Genomic DNA, 11,394 nt, shown 5'->3' with positions numbered 1-11,394 from the left:
CAGTCTTGTTATTTAATGCTGATAAATGCATATTACTATATCATAAATTTGTGGGGTTTAATATATTTTGATAATAACTGTCCTCCTTGTAATCTTCAGCATTTTGCTTTATGCTTTTAAAAGCCTCATTCTAAGAAACTGTCCAGGGTTTCCACCAGATTGCCAAAAGGGTCCACGGTGCAAAACAAGAGGGGGCTAAAAACCAGTTCTGAAGGTTGTAGAGCTATTAACACAGGTACTCTGCATAGCAACCCTCTGAAGTAGGAACTATTATACCCATTTTACAGACAGGGAAAGTGATGCCTGGTGGGTAAGCTTAGCCCTTGGTCACACAGCTAACAAGCTGCCAGGTCAAGATTTGCACCCAGGCTCTGGCTTCCTAACCTCTGCGCTTTGCTGCCGTGCTCACTGCTCACTTTTTGGCCCCTTTTTGAGGAGCCTTGAAGGTCAGGGTCGCACCCTGCCATTTGAGGTCAGTTTTGGGCGGGAATCCCAGGCCAGCTCTGAGGTCCCCTGGGTCACACATCAGTGGCACCACCCCCATGTCTGGCAGCCCAGCTGCCCTAGGATGCCTGAAGGGCAGGGCAGGAGGGGGACAGGCAGTAGGCCAATGGCTGTCACAGCACCTCACCTAGCCAGCTTTGTGGGCCCAGGTATGCTAGTGGCTCCGCCCCCAACCCAGCCCAGCCTCTCCCCAGGTCAGAGCTCTGGGAGCGGAAATTCCTGCGCGGGCGAGACGGAGCACGGAGCGGGTGCGGATCCGAGAAGCCGAGCTTGGCCATGGAGCCAGTAGCGACCTGGACCCCCGGGAAGGTGGCGGCTTGGCTGAGAGGTGGGTGGGGCTGGGGCAGTGTCGGGCTTGAGGGGCACTGGGACGGGGAGAGGAAAAGGACAAAGGACGTGCCGAGTTTGTCAGTTGGTTAGTCAGTCAACAAGTATTTACAGAGTGTCTGCCGTGAACCTGGCAGAAGGATAATGGACGTGACCCCGGGGGGGCCCCCCCGAGGACCCAGAGGAGGTCTCCCATCCCCCCAGAAGCCCAAGAAGCCTCCAGGGTGGCAATGGGGAGGCAGTGGTTGTGTAAGGAACACAGACGGTGTCTCCCCAGCTGCCCGCCCCCACTGTATCTCCTTCATCTTCCCTTTGCCCCAGGGCGCAGTGGGCTCTTATTAAACGTATTTTTCAGAAGCCGAAAACTACACACTGAGCCAGGAAGTGATTTGCTGAGGCTTTGGAATAAGGCCGGTGGGGTGTCTTTTCCCTTCCCCCCACCCCGAAGCTCCCAGTGAGAGCGGAAGCCCCGGCCTGACTGGAGGGGTCAGCACAGCCCCTCCCTAGGCCTCCAGGGGGGATGAGCCCAGTTGGGTGGGAAAGGTCCCAGACTGTCAGCCAACTCAGAGACGTGGAGACCTTCTGACCTGCAGCTGGGAGCCGGGAGGTGAGTCAGGACACTCCTCCTACAGGGAGGAGCCAGAGTGGAGGGGGCTGCCGGAGTCCACTGAGGGCAGGCTCAGGGTGACCAGCCCCGGTGAAAGCAGGGATGCAGGGCTGGCATCAGACTCCCAGACTGAGTTCCAGGCCCAGCCTCTCCACTCACAAGTTCTGTGACCACAAGTCTCAGTTTCCCTATCCATCAAATGGGAAAGGCAACTCTGATCTCATGAAGTGAACCAAATAAGACAACCACGTTGAGGGCCTGGCACGTGCAGTTCCACATCAGGGTCTGTTGGGAGGGAGGCAGCACAGCACATTTGCTGTGTGCACAGGGAGGTGCTCTAGGGCCCAGAGCCACGGAGCCACAGGTTCACGAACTCCTAGTCAAGTGCTCTTAATGTCACACAGGGAATGAGGGAGAGCTATTGATCACAAAAGACCCTGGCTTGGAATGGCAGGGGTTCCTTCAAAGAGTGAGAAAGCTAACTGTTAACCTCTATTTGTATGTTTTCCCACCTGTAAAATGAGGGTAACAGTATCTCTGCTTTCTAGATTCGGTGAGGATTAAATGTGTTAATATGTATAAAGCCCTTAAATTTTTCCTAACACATAGTAAGCATTCACTAGATATTTTTCTTACTTGTGAGTGTCTACCTTGTAAGAGGCCTGAGCTGGAATTAGAGATGAACACTTGTTTAAGGTCCAGTCCTTGCAGAGCTCGTGATCAAGTAGGAGAGCTTAGTGCTTTGATGCAGGGGTTTGTGGAGGTGCAAGGGGCAGTGAGAGCAGCAGAGGACCCCAACCCAGCCTGGGGAGTTGTGGAAGGCGTCCTGTAAGGAGTAAGATGAAAAAGGACGTGAAGGAGCTGGAAGAGCACTCCAGGCAGAAGGAAGAGCACATCTGAGGACCCTGAGGCAAGACAGCATTCCAAGAGCTGCAGGGAGTTAGTGCTCTGGATCTGAAGTGTTGAGTTTGAGGGGCTGTGCGCCAAGAGATGACTGTAGAGGCAGGTGGTGGCCGGATCGTACAGGGCCTTGGGGATCACGGTAAAGAGTCTGGCGATAATAATACGGGGGCTGTTACTGTCTACCATGAACCAAGGCAGCTGGCCAAGTGCTTGACATGTGTCGTGTCATTTAATACACATGATTAGAAGGTAGGCGTTTTTATTTTCCCCATTTTATAGGTGAAGAAACTGAGGCACGGAGTAATTAAGTAATTAAGCTCAGTCGCTGTCACTCAGGTCTCCCTGCCTCCAAAGCCCCATCAAGCTTGACTTCAGCAGCATCAGAACACCGGGAGGATTTGTTAGAATGCAAATTGCTGGGCCCTGCCTCTGAGTTCTGATTCAGCAGATGTGAGAATTCGTTTGTTTTTGTTTTTTTTGGCCATGCCGTGTGGCTTGCGGGATCTTCGTTCCCCGACCAGGGATTGAGGCTTGAGCCGGGGCCATGGCAGTGAAAGCCCAGAATCCTAACGGTAGTCACCATGCTGTACATTACATCCCCCAAACTGACTTATAAATAGAAGTTTGTACCTTTGGACCACCTTCACCCATTTCCCCTACCCCCTCCTACCCTGCCTCTGGCAATCATCAATCTGTTCTCTGTGTCTATGAATTTGGGTGTTTGGGATTCCACATGTAAGTGAGATAATACAGTATTTGTCTTTCTCTGATTTATTTCTCTTAGCATAATGCCCTCAAGGTCCATCCATGTTGCTGCAAATGGCAAGATTTCCTTCTTTATGCCTGTGTGTGTGTGTGTGTGTGTGTGTGTGTGGCATTTTCTTTATCCATTCACCTGTCAGTGGGCACTTAGGTTGTTTCCATGTTTTGGCTATTTCTCTTTTTTTTTCTTTTTGGCCATGCCACACAGCTTGTGGGATCTTAGTTCCCCGACCAGGAATTGAACCCGGGCCACAGCTGTGAAAACACTGAGTCCTAACCACTGGACCACCAGGGATTTCCCAGAATTTGTATTTCTAACAAGTTTTCCAGTGAGGCTGCGGCTGCTGGTCTGGGGACCATCCTTTGAGAACCACTGCCCTATGTGACCCTACTTCTCAACTCAGTAGGCTTATTTGTGAAATGGGCAGGGCAGAACACTGCCTGGGTCTCAGGGTCATTAGGAGAAGGACTTTTGCACTGACCAGAAAGGCCTTGACACCCCCTGGCTCCCCCATGCTGACCCTCGTTCTTCCACCAGGCCTCGATGATTCCCTGGAGGACTATCACTTTGAGGACTGGGAGCTGCCTGGCAAGTACCTGCTCCAGCTCTGCCCCCGAAGCCTGGAAGCGCTAACTGTGTGGCCTCTGGGCCACCAGGAGCTCATCCTGGAAGGGGTGGAACAGCTCCGGGCCCTGGTGAGTGAACGGCGGCCACACTGGCTGCAGCTTCCACCCACCTTGGGGTGCTGATGGGGGGGCTGGCCGCTGCCAGGAATTAACCTGCCCTTCTGCGGTACAGAGCTCCGGGCTACAGTCAGAGAACCTGCAGAGCCTGACAGAGGGGCTGCTGGAGGGGATCCGGGTATTCCAGAGCTTAGTCCAAGGTCGCTTGGGGGACTGTGCTGAGCCTCCTGCAGATGTCCTCAGCGCGGCCATGGAGCTGGTGCATGAGGCCCGTTCCCTCCTCTTCTGGCTCAACAGGTACTTCGGTCTCCTCCTAGGGTCTGAGTAACTGGTGAGGGGACCCTTCTCATCCTTGGCTTCCTCTGGGACCTGGGAGAGAAAAATAGAGCTTTGCTCTTGTTCAGATATAGTGGAACTGGGCAAAGAGGTTAATTGGTCTGTGTAGGGGCCCTGGGTTGCCTGGGTTCCCACCCCACCTCCTGCTTGTAATCATGACAGTCACATCAACAGCATTATATAAAGAGCTCTCTACCCCCTTCACTGGCCGCTGCTTGTCCCATAGGTCCCAGCTCTAATGTCACCTCCTCAGGGAAGCCTTTCCTGTTACACACTCTCAGAGCTCCCTACACTTCACAGCAGTAGAAGTTAAATCATTATTGATGTAATTATATGTTTAATGTCTGTCTCCCCAGTGCCTAGAACAGGGCCTGGCATTTATTAGGCACTTGACTGAGGCCTTTAGATGTATCAGTCATCTCCTTTACCCCAAATCAAAACCCATCAGAGTCTCAGATGTGTAGCCGGTGCAGGGTGGTTCAGTGGCTTGACTGTTAAGCTCAGTTCCCTAACCACTGCTCCATCCTTCCCTCTGCCAGGTACCTCTTCTCCCACTTAAATGACTTCTCATCCTGCCAGGAGATTGGGGAATTGTGCGGGGAGCTGGGCCAGGCCTTGCAGGAGGTAGGAGAACCAGAGGCCAGGCTTGGCCCAGGCTGTAGAGACCAAGTCAGGCTAGAGCTTTTTATAACTTGTGAATCAGCACAGGATCAGGTGTGAGAGCCGGAAGAGGCGAGGGCAGAAAGAGAGGAGGCCCGGCCACTGGGTAGGGGGTGATGGGGGCGTGGGAGCTCCTAGCTGGCGAGGGCAGCACAGGAAGTCTGATTCTCAGGAGGGGGTGAAGCGGGGGAGGGCATGTGTGGTGACTTCTGGGGGCCTGGCATCAGGGGGATGAGACCTTGGGGCGAAAGCTCTAAGGCCATGTAGTTCTGGGAAGGGGGCCAGGGTACGGGACGCCGGGAGGGACTGCAGGAAATCCCCCTGCCCTCAGGCGAAGGCAGTGCGCCCTGCTCAGGGCAGGCCCCTGCTCTCTCACTCTGCTTCCAGGACTGTCCAGCGGCTGAGAAGGAGAGCAAAGTCTTGAGGATTGTGAGTCTGGGGGGTGAGTGGGGTGTGGGGATGGGGTGGGACGGGGCTCAGGCTAGACATCCTGCTCTCCATCCGCCAGAGCAGCCACGTGGCCGGGATCTGCCACAACATCCTGAGCTGCAGCCCAGAGGAGCTGCTGGAGCAGAAGGCCGTGCTACAGCACGTGCCGCTGGACGATCCTTCGGTGAGCCCTGACCCCTCAACTCTCACCCCTGACCCCTCAGCAGCCTTGTCTGGGCCCTGAACTCTGGTTCTAGGATCCTATACTGAACCAGAATCTTATACTGTCACAGCTGGAAGGCCCTGTTTTTTTCTTTTTTTGGCCAAACCGCGTGGCATGTGGGATCTTAGTTCCCCCACCAGGGATCAAACTTGCGCCCCCTGCAGTGCAAGCATGGAATCTTAACCACTGGACTTCCAGGGAATTTTTGTACAGATGTTAAAGGCCCAGGGGACTTCCCTGGGGTCTCACCGTCATTCAGCCCCTTCTCCGGTCCTGAGGGGCTGCAGCTGGTGTGGTCTCAGGTGACACATCCCAGCCCTGGGACACGGACCTAGGGGAGAGGGGAGAGGACATGAACTTTTGCTTTAATCTTTGACCAGTTGGGAAAACCAGAGGCCCCAGCCCTGCCCTGTCCCGCTCCTGTCCCTGAGGTTTGAGATTCTTCAGGAAAGTTGCTGAGAATCTCATACCTCAGAAGTCTGCAACCTGCTCCCCTCAGCCCTTAGGGGAGGAAGAGGCAGAGCCCAGAGAGGTGCAGTGGTGAGCCCAAAGTCACATGACAAGTCGAGCGGTGCCAAGCTGAGGCCAGCTCTCTCCCCCATTCCACTCACCTGTGAGTCCTGGTGCCTAGCAGGCGTCCTGGTCCGGCGGTCCCCACACCCTTACTGACTGCAGCCTCTGCCCTGCAGGGCCTGGAGATCTACACCACCAGCAACTGCCTGCACTTTGTGTCTCGAGTGGGCACCCAGGTGAGGCTCCTATACCCTTCTCAGGCGCCCACCCCCGTGGCCCTCCAACCTGCCAGCCAAGCCTGCTTCCAGCCCCATGAGGGTGCACTCTCTGAATCCCACCCCCCACCAGGTCCCCACTGATTCCCGGCTGCAGATCCTGCCTGGAGACGAGATTGTCCAGATCAATGAGCAAGTGGTGGTGAGGGGAGGGGAGGAGCGTGGTGGGAGGAAGGGGGTCCTGAGTAGAACTCAGGTCGGTGGGTGGGGAGGTTCCCTTGGGGAGACCAGGGCTGTGGGAGCTGCCTTCCGTGAAGCCAACCAGCTCACACAGGTCAGAGGGGCTCGTGGAGGCTTCCTGGAGGAGGACAAGGTGAGGCTGAGGGAGTGCTCCGAGGCCGGGGGCTGTCGGGTTGCCTCAGAGCCTCCTGCCCAGTTCAGTCCCGCCCAGCATCCCTGCCCTGCCCTCTGCCCTGTCCCCCAGGTGGGCTGGCCCCATAAAAACGTGGTGAGGGAGCTGCTCCGGGAGCCAGACGGGGTCAGCTTAGTGCTGAAGAAGGTCCCAGTGCCGGAGACACCCTCACAGGTACCTGCTGCCCACCCCTGCCCCCAGTCTGCTTTCAGACCCCTGTCTGTCGCCAGCTCCATCACCTGTTTCTGATTATTCCTCAGACCCCTCCTCAGGCCCCAGGCCCCCCACGCCCAGTGAGCCCATCGCTGGCTTCGGCCCTGCCGTCTCCCAGGTGACAGGCTCGGGCCCCGGGTAGGTCTTGGCCCCAGGTAGGTCTTGGCAGGTGGGCCATGGCTCACCTCATCTCTCCCTGATCTCTCCAGGGCCCCATCGGAAGATGTCTTCACCTCCGACCTGACTTCAAACCCAAGTCCAGGACCCAGCCCTGCTGCCTGGACAGGTAATTTCAAAGCCCCACCAGTCAGCAGATGCCCTGGACAAGGCATGTGGGCTGCCTGACCCTGGACTCTTACACCCCCACCCTACCACTGGGCCCGGTTCTGAGCTCAGGGACACTCCCTCTCTCTCCTCCCTCCCTGACAGCCTCGACCTCCCTTGACCCGGAGCCCCTGCCTAGCCCCCATGCACCCTCAGCCACACTCCTAGCTGGGGTAGCAGATGCTCCAGAGCCCCCAGAACACCCTGACAAGGTAAGCTCTGGGGCTTAGCAAGGAGGGGTCTGTGGCTTTGTACCCATATGCTTCTCTAACCTCCTGTGGTCCTTTCAGAGTCCTGTCCCTGGCCGCAAGAAATCAAAAGGTATGAAATGCACCTGACGGGGTGCCCTTCAAGTCTTTACAGTGCTGGGCAAGCTCTTACAAGTCTTTACAGTGCTGGGCAAGACCCGCCCCCGCTACCAACACACACTTCACACACAGCCTCTCCTAGAAACAGCTCTGTTTCTGGGGTCAGACAGACCTATGCTCCCAGCCTGGGCCTCTCGCCAGCTCTGTGACTTTGGACAAACAGCTTGTCCTCTGATCTTCAGCTTCCCTGTCTCTAAAATGGGAAGAGTCATCCCCACCTCAGAAGTGACACGTGTCACATTCTGAGCCCAGAGCACGGGTTCAGAAATATCAGCTGGGGGTGCTCGTGGGGGGCAAGGGAGCAGGTTGGGGGTCCGGGACACCCCGCCAGCCCCTCACTGACCAGCCGCGCTATGCTGCTGCAGGCGTGGCGACGCAGCTGAGCCGCCGGCGGGTGTCCTGCCGGGAGCTGGGCCGGCCTGACTGTGACGGCTGGCTCCTGCTGCGCAAGGTGCCCGGGGGCTTCATGGGCCCGCGCTGGCGCCGCTGCTGGTTTGTGCTCAAGGGACACACGCTCTACTGGTACCGCCAGCCCCAGGTGAGACCCCATACACACACAGGTAAGCAAGTGAGTCACCTCAGGGCCTCGGCTCTTGTCCCTCCTCCACGGTCCACTCCCATGTGTGGTCACAGGTGTGCCCCAGTGTTCCTATGTGTAAAACGGGGACAGTCTTCAGAGAGAACTGAGCCGATGTGTGTATAAAAGCGGTCTGGAAAAGGTATCACAGGCCGGGTAGAATCTCTTTGATTCCACCCGCCTTTCCTTCCTCTTCTGTTAATCTGTTCATCCTAGCTATGGGCCGTTCAAGCAATTGTTTATTCATTCAACTAACATTCAAGATGCCTACTGTACACCCAGCTCTGGGCTGGGCCCTGGGACACAGGGAAGAATTGGACCGTTTCCGTTACTCAGGCCGGTGGGGAGAGGGATGAATACACACTCAGGGACAATATGGGAACGCATACTATGATGGCAGAAGAGCCAGGGGTGGGTGGGAACCCAGCAAAGGTGGCTAGTCCACCTGAAGAGTGGTGAAGGCTTCCTGAAAAATCAATGCCTGAGGGTTAGTCGGATGGAAAGGAGAAAGAAGGCCAGGCAGGGAAAGGAGCAAAGCAGCTTTGTCTGTGCCTGTGATGGAGCAAATGCAGGAGGGGGCTCCTCTTCCTTGACTGTTTCTCTGGATATCTTTGGCTCCCCTTGCCAGGCTCAGAGGCACCCCTTGGTCACACCTCCTGACCCCAGCCCAGCTTCCTGCCCTGAGCTCTGGGCACTGAGAGATGAGCGGTTAGAGAGCCCAGGAAATGCCCTCTCCCCTCCCCCACCCTCAGGAGCCTGACTGGGCCTTGAGGGTATTGGGGCTTCAAGCTGACCCTCACACTGTGATCTCCCCAGGATGAGAAGGCTGAGGGCCTCATCAATGTCTCCAACTACAGTCTGGAAAGTGGACAAGATCAGAAGAAAAAATAGTTAAGTCCTGAGGTGTGACAGGCTGGGGGTGGGGAGAGAAAGGGAGAGGTAGGTGACAGGAGGGGTGGGTGGGGGCGGCAGGTAGCTGGGATGCCCCGTCCAGCCTCTCTGTGTTCTGGATGGGCACCCCCAGGTGAGTGAGGCCCCTCTGCTCCCTGGCAGTGTGTTCCAGCTCACCCATAACGTGTACAAACCCTTCATCTTCGCTGCTGATACCCTGATGGACCTGAGCATGTGAGTGCCACCCCCTTCACCTCCACAGCTTGCATGGGCGTGCCCAGGGGTCTGGGCTCAGGAGCCTGGATTCAGAGCCCAGCTCTCTGACAGGGCTCATCAAGACACTCACTCCTCTAAGCCACAGTTTCATCTTCTCTAAAATGGACTAGTAAGAATTCCTATCTCTCAGAGTTGCTCTGAGGATTAAATTAGAAGATGATACAGGCGAAAGCCTCGGGCGTACAGTAAGTGGAAACTCCCTGAGACCCATCTGCCCCTCCACAGGTGGGTGCGCAATCTCATAACCTGCATTTCCAAGTACCGGTCTCCAGGCCGTGCCCCCTTGCCCCGAGAGGAAGGTGGGTGCCTCACAGGGCTGGGTCTCTCCCTGAGCCTCTGCCTTCCCTGGGATGGGGGCTGGGAGCTCAATTCCCCCGAGCCCACCTCCTGGCCTGCCCAAACCCTGTGAAGCTGAGTGGGTTCCCCAGCCACTCTTGTCCACCCCAGACTGCTACAGTGAGACGGAAGCAGAAGACCCCGACGATGAGGCTGGATCCTGCTCAGCCTCGGTGAGTGGGAGCTGGCGCGGGGTGAAGAGCAGGGCGTGGAACTCAGACTGATACCCTTCTCTCCTTCCACCCTGCCCCCAGCCCAGCCCGGCCCAAGCTGGGAGTTCCCTCCACGGAGACACATCACCTGTGGCCGCCCTCACGCAGGGCAGCCCACGGACCTCCTTCGGCTCTCCGACAGGTGCCAAGCCAAGCCGGGGGGGCGCGGGTGCTGGGAGCCGAGATGGAGGGCTGGGGGCAGGCACACGCTCACCCTGCTTCCCCTCCCACAGACAGCAGCGAAGGGGCCCTGGAAGGAATGGTACGGGGGCTGAGGCTGGGTGGCGTGTCCTTCCTGGGCAGGCCGCAGCCCCTCACTCACGAGCAATGGCGGAGCTCTTTCATGCGGCGCAACCGAGACCCCCAGCTGAATGAGCGAGCGCACCGCGTGCGGGCGCTGCAGAGCACGCTCAAGGTCGGCGGGCGCAGGGCACCATTAGGGGCTGGGCTCGGGGGCGGGCACAGGGCACCATTAAGGGCTGGGCTCGGGGCTTTCGGCTCGGTTCCTGGCCCTCAGCCCTGGGCTCTGCTGTGGACTGGGCTGAGTTCTAGGTTCCTGGAACCAGGCTCTCGATTTGAGGATGGGGGCCGGACCGGGCCAGGTGCTGGGTTCTAGGCCACTGGACTCCAGAGCTAGCTCTGGACTCGGGCTCTGCTCGCTCCCCGGGTGATCATGGCCCTAACCCCTACACCTCTTCCAGGCAAAGCTGCAGGAGCTGCAGGCCCTGGAGGAGGTGCTAGGCGACCCCGAGCTCACTGGGGAGAAATTCCGCAGGTGGAAGGAGCAGAACCAGGAGCTCTACTCAGAGGGCCTGGGGGCCTGCGGAGTGGAGCGGGCTGAGGGCAGCTCCCAAGTCCCGAACTCTGACTCCAGGGAACCGTCTTCCCACCCCCCACCCTCTCAGCCTGAGGAGCACTCCTGCCTCTGCCCCCTGACCCCAGAGAGTGACCTCTGACCTCCTGACTTCTAACTGGCCAGTACCCTAGTTTCTGACCTCTGGCCTTGAGGACCACCTCTGACACATCTAGGACAGAGCATCCCTGCATTCTGTTCCAGTTTGGAAGTAGTGCTTGTCCATGGTTCTGTCCCAAGCTGACTGCCTCTGCCTGAGCTGCTGCCATTTCTGCTCCTCCCTCCCCTGGAGTGGGGTGAAGTGAAGTGAGCTTTGTGCCAAGGAAGGAGCAAGAGGCGGGCCGAAAGAACTCTCTCCTACCCTGTGCTCTGTGGGGTCACAGACCTGCCCCCTCCGCCCCGCAGCACTTCGTTTGCCACGCCATTCTGTATGGGCGTTCTTCACTTTACCCAGGAGATGCTTTTCAACTAAATAAAGTCAGTTTCTTTAACAGAAATCTACATGTGCCTTTGACTTCTGTATTAGAATCTGGAATCTGTTTCCCGGAGGGGACTGGGATGAAAGCTGTCAGAGGTGGGGTGAGTGCTTTTGGTAACTAGCCCACTGTGTGGCCCACCAGCCTGGGCTCTGTACCTGAAGCCCCATGCCTTCCAGGGTGGTGGGGACTTCTACCCATGCCCATCTCTCCCCAGCCCTTCAGAGGCCGGAGTGCTCTCCTGCCCCATCTCCAGGGGCGAAAGGTGAAAAATAAGAGACCAGCCTTTCACT

The 11,394-nt window shown here is 57.2% G+C and overlaps 1 protein-coding gene across 1 annotated transcript; it reads left to right on the top strand.

Moving 5' to 3' along the window:
- Positions 1-709: 709 nt before the first annotated feature.
- CNKSR1 (connector enhancer of kinase suppressor of Ras 1) lies at positions 710-11,122 on the top strand. The gene is made up of 21 exons (XM_027109611.1): positions 710-832; positions 3,642-3,799; positions 3,903-4,084; positions 4,663-4,747; positions 5,171-5,212; positions 5,292-5,396; positions 6,125-6,184; positions 6,297-6,365; positions 6,648-6,749; positions 6,836-6,906; positions 6,998-7,074; positions 7,218-7,324; positions 7,403-7,433; positions 7,846-8,018; positions 8,874-8,947; positions 9,111-9,182; positions 9,450-9,523; positions 9,672-9,733; positions 9,815-9,914; positions 10,006-10,187; positions 10,474-11,122. The coding sequence occupies exons 1-21, from the start codon at positions 781-783 to the stop codon at positions 10,726-10,728; spliced, it is 2,133 nt and encodes a 710-aa protein (XP_026965412.1). The 5' UTR covers positions 710-780; the 3' UTR covers positions 10,729-11,122.
- The last annotated feature ends 272 nt before the right edge of the window (positions 11,123-11,394 follow it).

This window comes from Aethalodelphis obliquidens, unplaced genomic scaffold (assembly GCF_003676395.1).
Source record: "Aethalodelphis obliquidens isolate GAN/ISIS:26980383/991018 unplaced genomic scaffold, ASM367639v1 scaffold9, whole genome shotgun sequence".
Lineage (NCBI taxonomy): Eukaryota > Metazoa > Chordata > Mammalia > Artiodactyla > Delphinidae > Aethalodelphis > Aethalodelphis obliquidens.
The sequence above is the reverse complement of the archived record's forward strand: the minus strand, read 5'-3'. Positions and strand labels throughout refer to the sequence as shown.